The following is a 20,420-nucleotide window of genomic DNA, read 5'->3' on the forward strand; positions in this document are numbered from 1 at the left end:
GAAGCATGAGGACAATGAAGAAGCAGAAAGAGCAGCATTGGTGCGGTACCCTCGTTCTCCGGTCAGCTCGGTGCCACACTGCAGTGGCGCAAGTGGTTACGTAATCTCAACAAGTAGAAGCGAGCTTCAAGCGGTTGGGAGCGTCTGGGCGAGATGGGGAGGGCCCTGGAAATCCGGCGGGGTGCGGTATGGAGCTTGGAGAGGTGCGAAGGGCGTGTGTGTGTGTGGCAAAGGGTGGCAGCCAGGTCACACTCCAGCGTGATTGTGACTGCAAACTCGAGTCCTGTACAAAAGATGAAACCTGCAAAGATTGCAAACTCTTAGTGTCTCTGGGCCACTGCACGCTCTCCCACCCTTGTGTTCGGCGCGGCTCCTCACTCTTGACGTTGGGGGTTGGAACTGTGGGGAGCTGTATGGTTATGTGGCCAGTCGAGGATGTGAGTAGTTGTAACAGGTTGAACAGGCTGACATCCGGGAGGAGCACAGTTACGGCGATACGTTGCGGCAATGCTCTCTCTCCCACGCCACAGCCGCGACAACAGCCCAGCGAGGTCCAGGCAGGGCACATTATACATATTGCGCAAAGACACGGCATGCGTTGTTGGGTTCTTTGGAGTTTTCAATGCAAGAGCAAGACAGAGGGGTTCTCAAAGGGAGTATGTCTGAAAAGAAGGTGTGCGTATTCTGTAGGGACAGGTGTCGTTACAGGCAATAATCTCGATTGCTCAGTCGGAGGGGTCAGACAGTTCCGACGTAGAGTCGTCCTGCGTTGGTCAGCTTTCAACTCTCAACATTGTGGCCATGACTCTACTCACCTGGCCAAAGAAAGCAAACGCCTTGGTCTTCTTCTTGCCCTCCCCCAGCTGTGAGCCAGGAGCAGGCGAGTTGCCGCGAGACAGGCGGTGCGTGCTATGCCTCGAGCGGCTGCGTGAGCGACCTTGGCGCGGTGTCCTCGCTCCCAGGCCCAATGGACCGCTGTCACTGCGTCCGCCGCGCGACTCGGCCTCACTGGCGCTTGGAGCGAGCGTAGCGTCCGACTCGCATCGCGTCACCAGGCTTGAAGGGATTCCTGAGCCGGTAGACGAGTCGGACACAGGCTCGATTTCGTTGCCACTCGAGTCAAGATAGTCGCCGGTCAGGCTCTCGCGGACCTCGCGCACCTCCGAGGCGAGATGGTGCAGTGGGGGTCGCTCAATGTCGATTTCCTCTGGGAGGGGCGACATGTCGCCGTCGGCGTCTGAGCGCGGTGAAGGAGGGTCCGAGCCGAGGTTGGCCTGACGGAGCTGACTCTCAACACTGGCCAGCCTCTCCAGGAGGTGACGCTGGCTGAGCGGCGGAGGGGCATAGTATCCCGAGGCAAAGCGGTCGGGAGACTGGACGCCGCTCGGCTGCGAGTCTATAACATCCATGGCAATAAGACTTCGGAGTTTGCGGGACGGGACTGGCGCAGTGCCAGCGTTGGTTCCTTGCGGTGAAGGCGTCATCTCGCCTCCAGATCGGTCGTCAATGTCAAACTCGTCCTCGGAGCTCTCGTCACTTTCGCTACTGTCGCTGCCCTCGTCACGGCCACTTGTCGCGTCGCCATTGGCGCGGTCGTGGTGGGGTTTGGCGGGCTCCTCGTCCTCTTCGACGACGACAAACGACTTTTGACGTTCGCGCTCGTTCCAACGCAAGGTACGAGAGATTGACTTGAACCAGTCGGTGGACTGCTTGTCGGCACACACGGTTGGGAACGGGTACTTGGACGCCGTGATTTTGATGTGGTCGCCCTGCTTGAGCTCCACACGACCACGGCCGTCAAACGACGCCCATGCAGTGGAACGAGAGTTGTAGGGGACACAGATACGCAGCTCCATGCTGTCTGGGAGGAGCATGGGGCGGAACGAGAGGGTGTGAGGACAGATAGGAGTGAGAAGGAGGGCGGGGATCTGGGGGTGCACGAGCGAGCCGCCGGCAGAGAGCGAATAGGCTGTCGATCCAGTCGGGGTAGACACGGTGAGACCGTCGGCCTGGACGGTGGTGAGGTGGTGGTCGTCGCCAAAGATTTCAAGCAGTGAGACGAACGGCGACGGTCCGCGGTCCACAACGAGGTCGTTGAGGACCTCAAACTGCTCGACCGGTCGAGTGGAAAAGCACATGATTTCCTTATCCTTGCCACCAGTCTGTTGGTCGGGAGGACTAAGAGGCGAGCGACCCTCCAGCGCTTCCCACCCGTCCTTGTCTACCTGACGGACAAGGATTTCACCTCCAGGTCGACGAATCGCCTTGCGCTTGCCGTGCTTCTTGACCACGAGCATTTCCTCGGGAGCCATTGCGCGGTACACGGTACACGTAAATCGCATGCGGAGGTTGACGCGGATGCCCTCCTCGATGACACGGTCCATCGTTTGGCTGTAGTCCTTAAAGTCAAAGTTGGTAAGGAAACCAAGTGAGCCCAGAGCGAACGGGAGCACAGGGGGGACAATCTTTTGGCTAAAACGGCGTCAGTTGCAATTCACTCCACGATTCAACTCACAAGAGCCACGACGTGAATAACACGGTACCGTCACCACCAAGAGTGACCACAAAGTCGAACAGCTGGGGCGAGTTGGAACACATGTCTGCGGTCCAGTACCTCAGCTGGCCTTCGTCACGGCGGCGGCCAGTAGAATCCTTGTCCTTGTCTGGCTGGGACACGGCTGACCACGACGAGGCCATGGTGGAGATGCTTGTGGTGCTTGCCGATGTTGAGCTTGAGCGCCTGCGCGCCATCGGCTCAAAGAGCTGGGGGTGGTCACGCTGAATACCCTCGGCGTCGAACCGCTTGGAGGTGCGCAGTTGAGCGTCGACGTAAACGACCATGCCGCGGCGCGGCGGGCGTTCGGGGCGGTCACTCGAGCTGCCGCGCAGGTCGCTCGTCGAGCTCGCAGCCGTCGAGGGTGGGCCGGTTGGGCTTTTGAGCATGAGGTACAACGCAAGCTCGCGAGTGAGCTTGATGAGACGGTTATCACGAGCCTTCGTCACAATGAGGACGTGCTGGATACGCGAGTGCACCTTTGTGCGGCCAAGCTCCTTGCTAACCTCGCGCACTCCCTGTGCCGTTGCGGCCAGCTGCTTGGTTAGCGAGCTAGGAGCATCGTCGTCGTCGTCGTCATCGTCGTCATCGTCCATTGCACTGTCCAATGTGCGGGTGTCGACAAAGCTGCTCTTATCGCTCTCATATCCATCCGCGAGAGGGGATGTCATACCAGCGCGCGGTGGGCGTCTGTCCTTTGCCTTGTCGAGTTCAGGGCGATGCTCAGTGGGCGTCATGCTCAACGGCACACGGCGAGCGGAGCGGGCAGGTACAGGCTCGGCATGTGGACGCTCCCAGTCAGCACGCACGCGCTCGCGGTTCTTGCGGTGGTGCGGAAGGAGGTGCTCGCTTTTGCCTCGCAGCCAGTCCTGGAGCGAGCCATGCTTGTCAAGTCCAGAGTGGATAAAGCAAGGTGGTGGGGCAGAGTTGTCGTCGGCAATGTGGACATGCTTCTTCTTCAGGTGGTGGTCGGCGGCGCCCGGGTGTGTGTGCACTAATCCTGTGCTCGACACTGTCACTCTTGGGGCCATGATAATAGACGCCTCTGGCGGGCTAATGCCAGTCGATGCGCCGCCAGCAACCTGCGAGAGTGGGGAGGGTGGAGCCGGTCCGCGCATGAGGGAGTTGCCGTGGGAAGAGATGCGGTTGGTGAGGGATAAGGCTGGGCGGGCACTGGCGATACCTGCACCGGGGGGAGCGGGGCGGCTGTTGTAGTAGGGGGGTTGGGATGAGGAGGATGGGGGAGATGTTGAGACAATGCTGTCGAGGTGTGAGTCGATGTCTGAGACCTGCTGTGGGTGCTTTCGGATCTGCGCCGCCATTTCGGGCGGCGAGTATTGCCGTGTGGTGCCGCGGGACCTCTTGTTTGTCGGGTGGGGGCGGATCGACGTGCCAAGACGACGAGCTCTGCGCTTGGGGAGAGCTGGGCGCTGGTCTGTTGGAGTGTGAGACTATATAGATAGCCCGATGGTATGCGTGTGTGACTCTTCAATGAGTGTGTAGAGCTGAGAAATCGCTAGCAAACGTCGAGTGTGTGGGCGGTGACGTGCCCCAACAAACCGGAACCGGGGTCGGCCGATGGAGGTGGAGAGGTGGAGTAATGTGACCAAGCAAGCACGTTTCAGGCAACGGGCTTTCAGGATGGGTCGATGGGTGGGATAAAGTGAAGTGTCTATGGCTCGGTGCGTTGTTCGTTATGCCATGCATACACCGAGTTGTGCTCCAGGAATGCCGCAAAGGACTTTGGCTGTTGCCAGCGCTCGTCGGCCCGCCCGCGCCGCCTCCGGAGCCATTGAGCCATTAGAGGAGGGTCGCCGTCGGTCAGTTTCCGGAACAGCTTCCGAGCTTCCCGATTGTCATGCACGTTTAAGATTAAAGACAATACAACTAATACAACTGTACAACAGCCTGGCAGTCCCAAAACAGCGGCTAATCCATCGTCGCCGGGCAAGCATGCAACTTTTGCTGACCTTCAACACGTCCCTCGTAATGCATTCTTCTGGCTGCTAAGAAGGGCGCTCGAGGTGGATATTGCTCACCGGCTGTGCGCCACTGGCAGAGGGAGGTACAGTATCAGGGGACGATATTCCACCTGGCTACATCCTCCCAAAGTCCTTGCGACCTCCGATCTCTCCAAGTCTGAATGCTGGCTAACGGAGCTCGTTGTCGGGAATGGTTCAGCTCGATCAGCTCACTCGCGGCCTCGTGCCCGAAGGACTTTTAGCGCTTAGCATATCTACTCGCAGAGTCAACGTTCCGGCCGACAGGACACCCATGGAGATTTCTTCTCCATGCCCACTGATGTTCCAACGCGTCCCAACGCGTCCCGAATGTCAGGTCGACCGAAAAGCGACGTCATCAGCCGTCTCAGTCCATGTGGCCATGTGGGCCATCGCCTTCTCCGTCTCAACAAAGCAACACGACACACAGCAGCACGTCAGACGCCGCAGTCTCTCCACAGTACCACAGTGTGCTTTCCGGCAAACAGAATGGTATCATCATCTCACAATTCCCAGGTTACCTTGAATTTCACCAGAGCAGACATGGCCAACCAATCCGCCACACAACGTATCTCGAGGGCCTGTGTCCCTCATCTTCCGAGGACCACGTGTCACCATGCAAGATCCGTATCTGGAATGTATGCTTCACTCCCCATGAGAACCACCCTCGTCCTGTTCGTGGTGGAGGTGGAGTGGACAGTGGGGACAAAGGGTAGTGGCGAAATTCCTGACAGAGGGTGAGGATGTTTCCGCCGCCAACCACAACCCTTATTCGTCCGCCCTGCACTTTGACTGGCACTCAAGCACACGCTTACAGGCGACCTTGTGCTATCCTTTGCGCATTGCGTTGCTGCAGGGCTCTCAATCGCTCGAAAACGGCCTCGGCGCGCGCTCACATCAGCCAAGAACAGAACATCAAGTTCTTTATCGTATAACGGTTAGTATGCTCGCTTGTCATGCAGCTCGCGGGAGATCGGAGTTCGATTCTCCGTCAGGAAGCTTCCTTTTTGGATTCCGGAGGTGTCTGCATGTCATTGAGGTGCGATGGTTGCTTGGAAGAGAAGCAGACGAAATGTTGAAGTGGTGGTCGATGTTGATGCAGATGTCTGAGACGGAATCAAATTCAAGGCACACTGTTTGAGCATTACGTAACCTTAAACCTAGTCGTGGCAAATGGTCCCGCGGTGGCATCTCGGATCCGTTCTGACGTTCGCGAGAAGGTGGATGGAAATCTCAAGCAAAGATCGAACGCTGGCACCACCCCTTCCATCGTCCTCACTCCCTCCCTCCACACCCATCAAAACGAGGCGCTTCTAAACGATCACAGAGCGCCTCCCACCTACATTCTTATTCCCCTCTTATCCCCCGTTGTCGACACCGACACCATTCCCTCTTCCAAACCGTTCAAGAAGCTTCAGGCCCAGGACGGAATGTCGTCCAAGGCCAAGGTTGGCTCCTGGCTCGGCGATGGCGCTGGCGCGGCCAAGAAGGACGCCAACGAGAGCGACTCGGAGTCGTCCGCTGCGTCGGTCGTGAGCGATATTGAGGAGCCGCCCAAGGCGAACGAGGTCGACGAGCTCGATGACGACGACGATGAGCTTCAGACCCCGGACGAGAGCTCACGCGAGCTCAACATTGACTGGGAGGTCGTGCTTCCCAAGGTGCGCCCGGCGCTTCTCGACCGCAGTGGAAAGAGGAGGGAACAGTTTGCTGCCCGCTTCCTCTATGTTACCGACGAGGGTACGTTGTTTGTTATTGTACATCAAAACAAAGCTGACGTCCCCAAGCTCCGGCTCCGGCTCAGGTCCCTGCTCTTCTTCCTCCCCTCCTCCAGTCATTGATCGCCATGAGCGACCTCAAGGCTATCGAGCTCACGAGCAACGTTCTTATGGCGCTTGTGGCGCGTGACGAGAGGCAACAGTCTGCGCTCAAGCTCGGCGACAAGCTTGTCAAGTGGGGTGTCGCCGAGGTGGAGAAGGCCGCCGCTGCACCCAAGTCGACTACATCGCTTGCCATTGTGCCCCAGCTCATCCTCGTCTCGTCTCTCATCTCGACCCTGTACGAGTCGCGCGGTGACGCTTTCCTCGCTACCCCCAGTTTGAGGCTCTCATTCTTGCCCTTGCGGCTGTGACCGATGCCGTGGAGGTGCGCTCAGCCACCACTCGTGCGGCCCGCGCTCTTCGCATTCGCCACAAGGTCAACATTCGTGTGTGGCGCGTTATCCGCCAGCTCAAGTTCCACCTTTCGGCCGTCATTACCATCCTTGCCACTAAGGGTACCCACCCTGTTCGCGCCGCAGTCCTGCTCGGCCACGTCGTTGGTGTGGCTCTCCGTGTCCGCATGAACAAGGGCAAGCCCGAGGGCCGTGCTGTCATCGAGGCCGAGAAGGAGGTTATCACCACCTACTACTCGACCAACATCCTTTCGACAAAGGTCGCTCTCCCCCCACACGTCCCTCTCGCACTCCAGGAGTTCCTCGCCAACTTTGTGACCGAGGATGTTCTCGTCGGCAAGCTCATCCCTACCGCCGAGCGCATGCTCCTCCGCTCGCCTGAGATTGCTCTCACCCTCACGGCTGACCTGATCGACTCGTGCAAGGTCGACATTTCGTCCATCATCCCCGCAAAGCTGGTGCCTGCCGTCCTGTCGGCATCCAAGTCGTCTAACGCCGAGACTCGCGCCAAGTCGATTCTCCTGCTCAAGGCTATCGTCCGCAAGACTTCTTCTCCCGAGGCTCTTGCGAAGCTTGCGACAGAGCTTCTTGCCCTCCCCAAGACCGGCAAGACTGCCAGTGCCGAGCAGCGTGTTGCCCTGTACACCATGGTTTCGGCCCTCCCTGAGGCTGCAGCGTCGGTCGTTGTTGACACTCTTCCTCCTATGGTTGCCAAGGAGGCCAACGAGGCTGCACTCAACGCCCTCGCTGCTGCCCTCGGTAACCATCTCGCCGCCGTCCTCGTTTCGGACAAGGCCGTTGCCGCTGCTTCTGCCACCGCCCTCGCCAAGGAGCTTGCCTCGACCAAGCTCCCCACTCGTCGCGCTGTCTCCAACTCAGTCGGTACCGCTGTCTGGTCGGTCTACACCAACAAGGCTACGTTTTCTGCCGAAGGAGAGAAGCTCGTGGCCTCGTTTGCCCCTGCGCTTGAGAACAACCTCAAGACCGCCGCCGCTAACCCTCCCGCCAACTCCGCTGGCTTCCTCGAGGGTTACGTTGCGGTTGCTCTTGCCCTTGGCCCTCTCAAGTCGGTGGCAGGTGCGGCCAAGCTGGCGTCCAGTCCCGCGCTCGAGTCGGTCCTCACCGTCACCCCCAAGCCGTCGTTCATCCTCAACCACATGGCCTACACCAAGCTCACCACCGCAGAGGATGAGATGTGGCTGCTGCACGCCTTGAGCGTGTTGGTGGAGAACAACGCCGAACTTGGCCCCGAGGCGGTCCGCGTTGCCATTGGTCTCGGTCTTATCCACCTTGCATTTGAGTCCAAGCACTCGCAGGTGCGCCGTGAGACTTTCTCGACCGTCACCAAGCTCTCCAAGGTTCAGCCTCGTCTCACGGCCCAGGTTGTCCGGGAGTCGCTCTCCGTCTGGCTTGGTTTGCAGGACGGGCTGCGTATTGCTGCCCGTGCCAAGCGCCAGGTTGGTGAGGAGGACGAGGGTCACGTCTCGCGCTCGCGTGAGATTGGCCGTCTCCTCTTGGCCGCGGTTACCCCTTCGGACAAGGCCGATAAAGCCACGCTCGAGGACATTGCCGCCGACTTTGTTGTGCTCGCTCACCACCCCGAGATTGGCGAGGAGTCGTCGGTCTCGTGGATCACGATTGTTCAGCACCTTGGTCTGGACCCTGCCCGCCTCGTCCAGATCCATCACCAGGTCATCCTCAAGAAGCTGTGGGAGTCTGCCTCTGCTCCCCCCAAGGACTCGCGCTTCGCGGAGGCCGCCTACCGTGCTATTGCCACTCTCGCATTCCTGGACCCCGTTGAGTTTGTTGCCGATGTCCTCGCCAAGGCCAAGAGCGACCTCGACCCCGCCGCCCTCGAGTTTATCGGTCTTGAGGAGCGCGGTATCTGGGCCACTCCCGCCGACCAGCTCTACGTCGATGTCCTTACCCCCAAGAAGGAGGGCGAGAACAAGAACCGCAAGAACTATGCGGACGAAAAGTGGGAGCAGGAGGTTCGCGACGAGCTTGCCAAGAAGAAGGCCACTACCATTGCCAAGAACCTGTCCAAACAGGACAAGGCTCTTGTGGCGGCTCAGCAGGCCAAGGAGGCCGACATTCGCGCCCAGATTGCCAATGTCCAGGCTCGCCTTCGCCGCGGCCTCGAGCTTGTCGCTGCTCTTGCCGACTCGCACGTCTCCGCCGTCGAGAACCAGCTCGACACCCTTGCCAACCTCCTCCTTCAGAGTGTGTTCGGTCCTGGTGCGTTCCTTGTCGACAGCCGCTCGTTTGATGTCTTCATCAAGCTCAGCTCACTCGCCAACGACCGTCTTGGCGAGTACCGCCGTATGGTTGCCGCTGCTCTCCTGCGCAGCTACAACGCTCCCTTCATCCCCGAGGACTACCTTCACGAGGAGGTGGGCGACCTTGTCACTCGTATCATGCACGAGGTCAACTTTGTTGCCTCGAGCTCGCCCCTCGACCCCGTCACGTTCACTCTTGTGAGCATGCTCAACAAGCAGATCGTCAACCTCGGCGGCATTGGCTCCGACTCGGCTCAGAGCGAGCAGGCTCAGGAGCAGCTCACCCTCGTTGTTGCCATTATCAGTGCCTGCGTCGGCGAGTTTGAGAACGACCAGTACCCTCGCCTGTCGACGGTCCGCGACCTCATCCAGATCATTGGCGGCCACTCGCGCCTGGCCAAGGACGGCTCGGCTGCCCTTGTGGACCTCGGTGCCGCCATTCGCGACGTTGCTACCCCCGACGAGATCAGCGAGATGATTGCTGGCACTCTATCTGCCGAGTCCAACGTGCGCAACTCCGCTCTCCAGGCCCTCCAGCCCGTCGACCTTACCGAGCTCAACTACTCGGAGGAGCTTTTCATTGCCACCCACGACAATGACGAGACCAACGCTGCCCTCGCCGAGCACCTCTGGGAGGACAATGGTCTCGATGTTCCCGAGACTTACCTCGACTCGCTCATCCGCTACCTTGCCCACTCGAGCGCTGCTGTCCGTGCCGGTGCTTCGGCAGCCCTTGCCGATGCTGCCGAGCAGTTCCCCTCGCAGCTGGAGCCCACTATTGTCGGTCTCCAGGAGCTCTATGTCGAGAAGGCCAAGCTCCTGCAGCCCGAGTACGACCGCTTCGGTATGGTCATTCCCGAGACTGTCGACCGCCCTGACCCTTGGGAGTCGCGTTCCGCCATTGCCTCGACTCTCCAGAAGCTCGCGTCGCTCATTCCGGACTCGCTGGTCCAGACCATTCTCGACTTCCTGATCAAGCGCGAGGCCCTTGGTGACCGCAACGAGGAGGTTCGCCGTAGTATGCTCAACGCGGCCATTGCCCTTGTTGAGATCCACGGTGCCAAGGAGATTACCGGTCTCATGGCCATGTTTGAAGGCCACCTTACTGCCCCCTCGACGTCGCAGACTTCCGATTACGTCAAGGAGGCTGTTGTCATTCTCTTTGGTCGTCTTGCCGGCCACCTCGATGCCTCGGACGAGCGTGTCCCCAAGGTCGTTGACCGTCTCATCGAGGCCCTCAACACCCCCTCGGAACTCGTCCAGTCGGCGGTCGCCGACTGTCTCCCGGCGCTCGTGTCCGGTATGGGCGAGGAGGAGGTCGAGTACCTTGTTGACCGCCTCTTCTCGACTCTCACCACTGGCAAAAAGTACGCTGCCCGTCGCGGTGCCGCTTACGGTATTGCTGGTATTGTCAAGGGCCGTGGTCTTCGCTCGCTCAAGGAGTACGACCTCATGGACAAGCTCACCGAGGCTGCCGAGGACAAGGGCTCGTTTGAGAGCCGTGAAGGCGCCTGTCTCGCGTTCGAGACCCTTACCACCACCCTCGGCAAGGTGTTTGAGCCTTACATCGTCGCGGTCATCCCCCTCATGCTTACCCTCTTCGGTGATACCAACAACTACGTCCGTGAGGCCACGCAGTATGCCGCCAAGGTTATCATGTCCAAGATCTCGGGTCACTGTGTCAAGCTCATCCTCCCCACCCTCCTCGGCGGTCTGGACGAGAAGCAGTGGCGTACCAAGAAGGGCTCCATTGAGCTTCTTGGCTCCATGGCCTTCTGTGCGCCCCGTCAGCTCTCGCTCTCGCTCCCCACCATCATTCCCCACCTTACCGACGTTATCAACGACTCTCACGCCCAGGTCAAGTCGGCTGCCAACAAGTCCCTCAAGGGCTTCGGCGAGGTCCTCAACAACCCCGAGGTCAAGGCTATCCAGAGCAAGCTCATGAAGGCTCTTGCGGACCCTACCGCCAACATTACCAGCGCTCTGTCCGCTCTTCTCAAGACCACCTTCGAGCACTACCTCGACGCTCCGTCGCTCGCGCTCGTCATGCCCATCATCGACCGTGGTCTCCGCCAGCGTTCGTCCGAGACCAAGCGCAAGTCGGTCCAGATTGTCGGTAACATGGCATCGCTCACCGAGGCTCGCGACCTTGTCCCCTACCTCCACGAGCTCATGCCCCTCATCCACGAGGTCCTTGTTGACCCCGTGCCCGAGGCGCGTGCCACCGCCGCCAAGTCGCTCGGTACCCTTGTTGAGCGTCTCGGTGAGACCAACTTCCCCGACCTCGTCGACCAGCTTCTCCAGACTCTTCGTTCGGACACGTCGGGTGTCGACCGTCAAGGTGCCGCCCAGGGCCTGTCCGAGGTTCTCTCGGGTCTTGGTATGGAGCGCCTTGAGGGTCTCCTCCCCGAGGTTATCACCAACACTGCCAGCCCGCGCCCCTACGTGCGTGAAGGTTTCATTTCGCTCCTCATTTATCTCCCCGCCACTTTCGGTCACCGTTTCGCGCCCCACCTTGCGCGTATCATTCCGCCCATCCTCAACGGTCTTGCGGACGACTCGGAGTTCGTGCGCGAGGCGTCGATGCGTGCCGGTAAGATGATCATCTCCAACTACTCGGCCAAGGCTGTCGACCTCCTCTTGCCCGAGCTCGAGAAGGGTATGCTCGACTCGTCGTGGCGTATCCGCCAGTCGTCCATTTCGCTTACTGGCGAGCTTCTCTACCGTGTCACTGGTATCAGCGGCAAGGTCGAGCTCGAGGAGGACGACACCGCTCGTGGTGCCGAGCTTGCCCGCAAGGCGCTTCTGGACACTCTCGGTGCCGAGCGTCGCGACCGTGTCCTCGCCACTCTTTACATTGTCCGCCAGGACACTGTCAGCGTCGTTCGCCAGGCGTCCATCCACATCTGGAAGGCGCTCGTCCAGAACACTCCCCGCACCACCCGCGAGATCCTGCCTGTTCTCATGCAGCTCCTCGTCCAGCTCCTCGGATCTACCCACATGGACCAGCAGGAGACCGCTTCGCGCACTATCGGCGAGCTCTGTCGCAAGAACGGCGAGCGCATTGTTGGCGAGATTGTTCCCATCCTCCGCACCGCCATTACCTCAAACGATGCTCGTACCAAGGAGGGCGCTTGTCTTGCCTTTTCGGATGTCATGGAGGCTGCCTCCAAGGACGCCATCGAGGCCCACGAGGACGTTATCATCTCGTCGATCCGCGACGCCCTCGTCGACGAGGAGGCCGGAGTCCGTGCCGCCGCTGCCCGCACTTTCGACTCGATGCAGCACTACCTCGGTGGCAAGGCTGTCGACCAGACCATTCCCACTCTGCTCGCCGCCATGGCCCAGCCCGGAGAGAGCTCGGAGACTGCCCTCTCTGCCCTTCGCGAGGTCATGGCTGTCCGCGCCAACACCGTGTTCCCCAAGGTTCTCAAGGACCTCACCAAGCAGCCCATCAGCGCGTTCAACGCCCGTGCCATGGGTTCGCTCATCCGCGTTTCCGGCTCGGCCCTCAACCGTCGTGTCGACGAGATCCTCAGCGCTCTCGTGCAGACCCTCGAAGGCAGCCCCGACGAGGAGACCAAGGACGCCCTCGACGAGGCCCTCGAGGCCCTCTGCGAGACTCTGGAGGACCTGGACGGTGTCAACGCCTTTGAGATGAAGCTCCTCGAGTGGGCCAAGGACAACAACCCCCAGCGTCGTGCCACTGCCTGTACCATCTTTGGCATGTTCTGCCAGCTGTCCGAGGCCGACACCGAGGACTACAACGTCAACTGGGTCCGTACCCTCATTGGCCTCTTTGCCGACCCCGTCGAGGAGGTTGTCACTGCCGCCTGGGAGGCGCTCGACCACTTTGTCAAGACCATTGACAAGGAGGACCTCCAGACCCTTGTTGTGCCCGTCAAGAACGCCATTGAGGCTACCGGTGTTGCCGGTATCCACGTGGCCGGTTTCTCGCGCCCCAAGGGTGTGCAGTCGATTGTGCCCATCCTGCTTGCCGGTGTTCTCAGCGGTACCCAGGAGCAGCGCCAGGAGGCTTCGAACGGTATTGCCGACCTGGTCCAGCGTACCTCGGAGGCGGCCATCAAGCCGTACATTATCCAGCTCACTGGTCCCCTTATCCGTGTCATCTCTGGCCAGTCCATCTCCCCGACGATCAAGGGTGCCATCCTCAACACCCTCACCGTTCTCCTCGAGGAGGTGCCCCAGCTTGTTCGCCCCTTCCACCCCCAGCTTACGCGCACGTTTGTCAAGTCGGCGTCGGACCCTGCGGCCCTCTCGGTCCGCAAGAAGGCCGCCGCCGGTCTCGGCGAGCTCATGAAGCACCAGCCCCGTGTGGACCCCCTCATCACCGAGCTGATCGGCGGTGTCCGCAGCGCCGAGCGCGAGGTCGCACCCTCGGTTCTCGAGGCCCTCGGTGCCGTCTGCTCGTCGGCCGGTGCCAACATCGGTGCCGCTGCCAAGACCTCCATCGTCGAGCTCGTCGAGGAGGCCTTCATGGCCGGCGAGGTCGAGGCGTACAACGTGGCCGCTGCATCCGTCGTTGCCGGCCTGGCCCAGCACGACGCCGAGGCGATCCGCCCCATCGCCGACACGTTCCTCGCGGCCCCCACCCCGCCCGCCGCGCTTGTGAGCCAGTGTATCCGCGCTGTGCTCGAGACTGCCCCCGAGGCATTCTACGCGCTCGACTGCGTCGAGGACATTGTGCGTAAAGTGCAGACGTCGGTGGGATCGGACGTGGGTGTCATTGCCCGCCCGGCGCGCGATGCCAGGGAACTGCTCCGTTCCACGCCTCCGTACGATAAGGACCCGCAGGTGGGCGCGTTGCTGAAGTAGTTGTGTCATGCATTCATAGATCATTGGGCTGAGTGCGATGTGGTGGTGTCGAGTGGGATGAACATAAGGTTGGTGGCTTTGGAGTCGATCCACAGTGCAACCCTGCCGCAGCATGGCTCTCACACCCTTTGCAGGAGTCAGAGCCAAGCCACTGGTGATCTCCTTCTGCTAACCTACATTTAAGCATGCATGCTTATCGGCCTGACAAGGGCAATGGTCGCAGCAAAGCATGAGCTCGAGACAACAGCAACCATTTTGCCACATTGGGAAACGCCGCAAACCTCCGATTCTGGGAAGTCAGTCGCGTGGTTGCTTGTTTACGCTCTGGTGGCAACAACAAGATCACAACAATATCAAAGCGACGTTTCAACCGCTATTCCTACCGCAACCATGTCGCGATTATCAACATCCAGCATGCCCTCGCCACACGAGGCGCTCTACAAGTCGGCTCAGGAGTGCGTCTGCCTGACTCACCTTCATACCAGCCGCTAACCACCGCCCAGCTTTACCACGTCTACCTCGAGCCAAACACACCTCGAGGCCCACCGCGAACGCTTCCGCGCGCGCCTCGTGTCCTCGAGCATTGCAGACGGCAACCCCTTGGCCGTGCCGTATGAAAAGGACCAGCAGAAGATCTACTTTCGTAACCTGAAATTCAAGTATCTCGAGCAGGAGGCCAAGCGGTCGTTCCTGTTCAGCATCACGGGCGACGAGCCACAGCGGGTCATGCCGGGCGAGAATGAGGAGCTTGGTGGGTGCAGATGGCTTCAAGTATAAAGCTAACCTCGGCAGAGGCCGAGAACAAGGTCAAAAAGGCAAAGCTAAAGCATGTCAAGGACGAGATTGAGGGGATGCGGTCCGAGGCGATTGCGCTGGCCAAGACCAACGCAGAGTGTGAGCTCAACGGTACCACATAGCATGATAGCTGACGACCAGACCACGCCAAGAACGCCGCTGCCGCGTCCGAGGCGACGCTCCTGTCGCGCCAGATCAGGGACATGGAGCTGGAGCTGGCCCGCATCAAGGCTGCACACCCCGAGGAAACGCGCATGACCGTCGACGAGGCCAACGACCGCCTGGACGCGCAGACCGAGGAGCTCGAGCGCCTCACCTCCGAGATTACCGCTGCGGGACCGCGGGGCGACCAGCTGCGGAGCGTGGTGGCGGAGCGGAGCAAGAAGGTCCTCGCGCTCGCGCGCGACAGGGAGGTTCACGAGGCCCGGGCCGAGGATGTGCGTCGGAGTAGGGAGAAGGGCGGCAGCGGTGTGCGCGTGCACGAGATGAGCTTGTGGTGAGTTGTGGGGATTGAGCGTCATCGCAGCTGGGATGTCCGGATTGGCACCAGCTGCGTTTTCTGCAAGTCTAGAACCATACACCGCTGACACACCAACAGGTACGAATCCACCCTCAATGCGTACCGCAACCTCATGGGCATCCGGTCCGCGCGCGTCGTGTCCCCGTCCCAGCTTGTGCTCGAGTACGACACCACGCTCCCCGGCAGCCCCAACGGTGTGGCCCAGCTCACGCTCCTGTTTGACGCCCAGCAGCGCCTCATCGACGCCGTGCTCACGGGTGCCGGTGCCGGCGAAGTCGATGGCGAGGCCGAGCCCGACATTCGCGAGGCGTGCGCGACCGCCGTGGACCGTAATGACGCTGCGGGGCTGATTGCCGACGTCCTCGTTCGCCTCCGGCCCCTGTAGTCTGCTCCCTTTCCTTACCGTAGGTTGTGCTCTTGTAATGTACCATGTGTTGTGCAGGCCCGACGCAGTTGCGCGGTCCACGAGTTTGGTGTGGCTTGCGCTTGATAGACACTGGAATGGCGAGTGGGCCTGGAGGCCTGGACGGCGGTGGACGGTTGAAACAACAAAGGTACAGTGCCGAGAAATGGGGTCCTTGACGTCGGCCGTTCTTCATACCGACCAAAGAGGGAACCATAGTCTATTCGATTTAAAGGTGGCCAAGGCCCAACCCCTGGGGCCCTAATGTCTCACGCAACCTCGTCTGTTCTGTGACTTCTGTGGCCTGCGTGCCACCCTACCGACGGTGACGTAGGATCGACGACAGGCAGACATCTCGAGAGATAAGAAGACAGCCAGGTCGGTTACCCCAGAGGCCAGGAGCCCCAGAGCAGAGGCGTGTAATGTAAGTCGCAGCAAGTGTGCGTCATTGAGTACACGGTGTCATCGTGTTCATCGCCAGGATACTATGGGTTCTCTCGCTAGATTTTGCGGAGGGGAGGGTGGTTTGTGGGGCCCGGCGGGCCCGGCCCTATCTATATAACGATACAGGTAGGGGGTGTGATACGTAAAGAATGTGGGAGGAGATAAAGAAGAAAGATGGGAGGGAGGAGGGGGGGGAGAGAGTTTGGAGAGAAGAAAAAGTAGGCCTGGCGAAAAGCCATTGATGAGGGAGGTCGGACAGCCGCGCACCGCGTCGGCAAGTTTGTGTTGGGATGTGGTGTGGTGGGTGGGTGTTGTGGCGGTACATTATAAACCAGATAATGGTACAGGCGAACTGGCCGAAAAATAAAAGACGGCGGCGCCCGCCACAAAAATAAAAGAAAAATGGGTGGGGTGGTTGTTGGGGAGGTATCTAAACAAAGAAAGGTGATTCTGGATGCCCGGGGTGTTGTAGTGATAAACAAGATGAAAAGGAAACTGGAAAAGAAAAATGTCCAAGGAGAAAACCCGAAACCGTCTAAAGAGCTAACACGTCGTTGCAAGTGGTGTTGTCTTACAACGACGCGCCAACAACAACGATGCGGCCCAGGAGGGAAACGAGGTTGTTGAGGGAAGCGAGGCCGCTGTTGTCGGACGACGAGTCCGTGGTGACAGTGTCAGGGAGGATGGTCGAGGTTGCGTTGGCAATCACGACACCAGTCGACGCAGTCATGTTGGCAGTGGCGGTGATGGTAGCGTTGGTAGCGTTGAGACCGGCAGTAGAGGTAACGGCAGGCAGGGTAGAGTTCGAAGTGGTGAGGTCGGTGGAGACGGGAGCCGACGACGACGTCTCGGTGGAGGTAGGAGCGACCGTCGTGGACTGGCTAGTAGAGGTAGGGGTGTCCGAGGTGGTGGGCGCCACGTAGGTCGAGGTGGGGGTCTCCTGCGTGGTCGACGAGGTCGAGGGGGCCACGTACTGGGACGTCGACGAGGACGACGAGGTGGTGGCGTCGCCACCGCTGTTGCTGCTGCCGAAGTCCCAGGTCATCTGGAAAGTGCCCACAGACTCGTCCGCAAACTCCTTGAAGAGCGCGGGCGACATGTCGAGGCTTCCGTAGGCGCAGCCGGGGCACATGTCGACAATGGTGGCACCGACGCTCTTGCCGTTGTAGGTGATGGTGATGCCCTGGTTGCAGTAACCACCCGAGCCGTACTGAGCGGCGTTGAGGGCGACAATGTAGTCCGAGTCCGAGCTGGAGGGAGCGTCAGCGGCTGGGTTGCGAATGTGGGAGGTTGGCACAGGCCAATGACCCTGGCACATGGTGCGTTTCGGGCGAGCGCCTCGTTGTCTTGGCGGGTGCCAGTTTGGAGCAACACTTACTTGGTGCCACCGCAGGCGCCGAGGCCGACAGCGAAGAAGGTAGCCTTTCCGGAGAACGAGCGCTTGCCGATGGGGAGGGCGCAAGCGACCTGGAGAAGGAAGGCGGCCAAGAGGTAGATGTAGGCGAACATTTTTGGTAAAGGAAGGATTGTGTTTCAAGGAAGGGAGTGATCTGTTTTCTGTCAGGTTCCTGATGTTCCGGCTGCGGTATAGGCTGCTGCTACTGACAAAGAATGACTGTACTGTTCAAGTACGAGGGCGAGGGGCGAGATGTGGGATCAGGGAGAGAGTCAAGTGACCGAGCACTTTGGTTGTTGTTGCGTGTGTGGGGGGTGGTTCTCTTCGGCTGGCGAGGAGAGAGCGAGTGTGTGTCTTGGTTGACAGGGAGGGAGTGTGGGGGGGGTGAAGTGTTTCTTCGTTTAAAGGAATGGAAAGGTGTGCACTCTTCTAGAGAATGTACGAGGGTCGCTGGTTTGCGAAGTGTGGGGTTGGACAGAGGCCGTAAGGAGGGAGGAAGAGGCCGAGGAGGAGGACAAGGCCAAAAAATCGGGGGTGCTGGAGAATGGATGGGAGGGATGTTGTTGAAAGAAGGCCCATCAACCATCTCGTGGGTGGTTGGGTCGTTGGTCGTCTGCTGCTCAGGGAAAACAGGGGGCCGCGCCGTCCCTTGCGCGCGCGCCAGGGTGAGAGCACGCGGCCATGCCCAGAGCGCGCCAACGGCGCGAGCGGCGCGTCCACACACAAACGACGTTGTGGCCCCCTGGCTGGGGAACGGGCCTGGTCGCCTGTTGTCCCTGAACCCGCACGGAAGCGGGCGGCACCCCAGCCTGGGGCGTCTCTGCCGCGGCCAGAGCCGCGACCGTGTTGCCGATCCTGCCGGCTGCCACACACAGCGCCGCCTTGTGTCCCTGGTTTCCATGGTCTGCAGAGTGTCCGCCCGTCCCTCCCCCCCGTCTTAAGATTAAAAAAAAAACCTGCAAGGCACCCCAAACCCAACCCTCCCACTCAACGTCCTCTGGCCTCTCGCCGGCAGCCCAGCCTGGTCGGCCATTCAGCACCAGGGGCGCGCCAGCAAGGAACTGGGGGAGTGGGCCAACCGACAAGACTTTCCACAACTGGATCCTGTTTTCAAGGGGACCGCCGGCATGAGAACAACCCGGCGCCGGCGCTTGGAATTCGGGGCTCGTATGGAATCACGGATCTTGGGCCGTAGGGCGTGGGCTGTGCTCTGCCGCTCTGGGAAACTGTTGATAAAAACAACAGCCATAAAAGAGGCCAGCCGGACAGCAGACGGCAGACGGCAATGAGGTGGGTGGCTTTCGGAGAGGTGGTCGCCGTGTATTCGTGGTGGAACATGCGACCCGAGAAATATGCGTCATGCCGCAACCTCCCCAACTGGTCGATGTGTCCATGCTGTGTCCAAGGACAGCAAGTGGGCGCTGCCACATCGTCGGCGTGGGCCGTCTCAATGGCCAGTGGCTGGACAACGGTAACGGACACACCCTGGCTGCAGGCTGTGTGACGCCTTGTCAATCGGAAAAGGACTGCTGGACAGGTCAAAGCCCTCGGTAAGCTTGACGCCTTCCGTCTGGGCCCCGACACACATAAGCTGCCCACAGTGCATACCAAGGGTGCACCGGCTTGTCGCATGGGGTTTGTGAATTGTGAATGCTCCACACATGCCACACACCTTTGCGCATGGATCCTTGACCAGCAATCTTGCCACGATCCTTTGGATCTTTGGAAGCGTTGCCACAGGCCACAGGAAAGGTGGCACTGACAGATGCGCCCGTCACCAAGCTCCACGCTCAAAACGCTCGTGTTGCACTGGTGTACGGTTGTAACAACACACGCATGCACGCAACGTCATGCATCGCACCGCTCGACCTGGTTGCTGTCATGCATGTCTCAACTCAACAACGGCACGGTGTACGGTGGCTACAGAGGCATAAGGGCATTTGATGGCCGCCAATAGGCCGGCCGTTAGGCAATTACTTAATTGGGGGGCCTAATAACTATGACGTGTTTTTAACCAAGTATCATGCGCCACCGACACCAGAGTTGGTTACTCTTGTGTTTCTTGAGAGGAACCATCTCGACCTCCACAACCACCTCCAAGTGAGTATCACGGTCCTGCCTTCTCCCTCTTGCGCCTCCTCCAGGCAGCAAACAATGACAGCAAACAATGGTTATACCCACAATCCGTCATCTGGCAATCCACAGAACAGACGCTGCCTAGAACCAGCGCTTTCCTGTTCACATGACGCGTTGTCTGTTCCGTCACCTTCCATCATGACTGTCATGTATCAAAGAGCTGACGCCAACAACAGACGGCAGCTAAGCCTCTAACCGACCATGTCGGGCCGTATCAACCAGCCCAACCGCGTCGAGACGTGGCTGCTCCAGGACGGCGAGAAGCGTCTCAGCCTTACCGAGGACCCCAAGGTCCCCAATGCCGCGACCGTCGTCGTCCGCGCGCAGGACCACACGCTGGGCAACATGCTGAGGGCGTGAGTAGCTTTACGCATATCTCGCGACTAGGCACCGTTTTATTCGTTCTCTAACAGCCCCACAGCCAGCTCCTGCTCGACCCCACCGTTCTCTTCGCAGGCTACAAGCTCCCGCACCCTCTCGAGAACGTCATTACGATCAAGATCCAGACCGACGAGCGCTCCAACCCGGCCGACGCGCTCAAGCGCGCGTGCCAGCTCCTCATCACCCAGACCCTGTCCGTCAAGAAGCAGTTCCTCGACCAGGCCCGTAACATTGAGATGGGCATGGGTCCCGAGGCCGCCGCCATGCCTGGCGCCGCGTCCCAGACCGGCCCCGGCGGCTTTGACCCGTACGGCGACGGATTCGGCGGCGGCGGTACCGTCGTCGGCGGAGCTGTGCGCGATAGCGGTGACGTGTACGACTTTTAAGAGGGAGTGTGACGCTAGAGTTTGTTGTATGCATAACGCGTTCAAGCAGAAGAATGGCAGTGCGCTGGGGAGAGGGAACGGAGACTCCCAAGCATGTGTGATCTCCATCAGATCTCC

At 59.9% G+C, this 20,420-nt stretch overlaps 5 protein-coding genes and 1 non-coding gene across 6 annotated transcripts; 4 read left to right on the forward strand and 2 right to left on the reverse strand.

The window, feature by feature from the left end:
• Window positions 1-725: 725 nt before the first annotated feature.
• On the reverse strand, window positions 726-3,876 carry EHS24_002687 (uncharacterized protein; the record flags this gene model as incomplete). Its single annotated transcript, XM_028618415.1, has 3 exons — window positions 726-764; window positions 816-2,472; window positions 2,516-3,876. 3 exons carry the CDS (start codon window positions 3,874-3,876, stop codon window positions 726-728), a joined length of 3,057 nt encoding a protein of 1,018 aa, XP_028473371.1.
• Window positions 3,877-5,474: 1,598 nt separating this feature from the next.
• On the forward strand, window positions 5,475-5,553 carry EHS24_002688. Its single transcript has one exon. It is a non-coding gene; the product is annotated as a tRNA-Asp (tRNA).
• Window positions 5,554-5,984: 431 nt separating this feature from the next.
• On the forward strand, window positions 5,985-13,842 carry GCN1 (translational activator of GCN4; the record flags this gene model as incomplete). The annotated part of the gene is made up of 3 exons (XM_028618416.1): window positions 5,985-6,294; window positions 6,342-6,589; window positions 6,652-13,842. The coding sequence occupies 3 exons, from the start codon at window positions 5,985-5,987 to the stop codon at window positions 13,840-13,842; spliced, it is 7,749 nt and encodes a 2,582-aa protein (XP_028473372.1).
• A 414-nt stretch (window positions 13,843-14,256) lies between these two features.
• Window positions 14,257-15,542, forward strand: EHS24_002690 (uncharacterized protein; the record flags this gene model as incomplete). The annotated part of the gene is made up of 5 exons (XM_028618417.1): window positions 14,257-14,297; window positions 14,346-14,593; window positions 14,635-14,736; window positions 14,779-15,133; window positions 15,236-15,542. 5 exons carry the CDS (start codon window positions 14,257-14,259, stop codon window positions 15,540-15,542), a joined length of 1,053 nt encoding a protein of 350 aa, XP_028473373.1.
• A 1,033-nt stretch (window positions 15,543-16,575) lies between these two features.
• Window positions 16,576-17,513, reverse strand: EHS24_002691 (uncharacterized protein; the record flags this gene model as incomplete). Its single annotated transcript, XM_028618418.1, has 2 exons — window positions 16,576-17,254; window positions 17,383-17,513. 2 exons carry the CDS (start codon window positions 17,511-17,513, stop codon window positions 16,576-16,578), a joined length of 810 nt encoding a protein of 269 aa, XP_028473374.1.
• Window positions 17,514-19,737: 2,224 nt separating this feature from the next.
• On the forward strand, window positions 19,738-20,303 carry RPB11 (DNA-directed RNA polymerase II core subunit; the record flags this gene model as incomplete). Its single annotated transcript, XM_028618419.1, has 2 exons — window positions 19,738-19,892; window positions 19,958-20,303. 2 exons carry the CDS (start codon window positions 19,738-19,740, stop codon window positions 20,301-20,303), a joined length of 501 nt encoding a protein of 166 aa, XP_028473375.1.
• Between the last annotated feature and the right edge of the window lie 117 nt (window positions 20,304-20,420).

The sequence above is a fragment of the Apiotrichum porosum genome, assembly GCF_003942205.1.
Source record: "Apiotrichum porosum strain DSM 27194 chromosome Unknown scaffold_13, whole genome shotgun sequence".
Classification (NCBI taxonomy): Eukaryota; Fungi; Basidiomycota; class Tremellomycetes; order Trichosporonales; family Trichosporonaceae; genus Apiotrichum; species Apiotrichum porosum.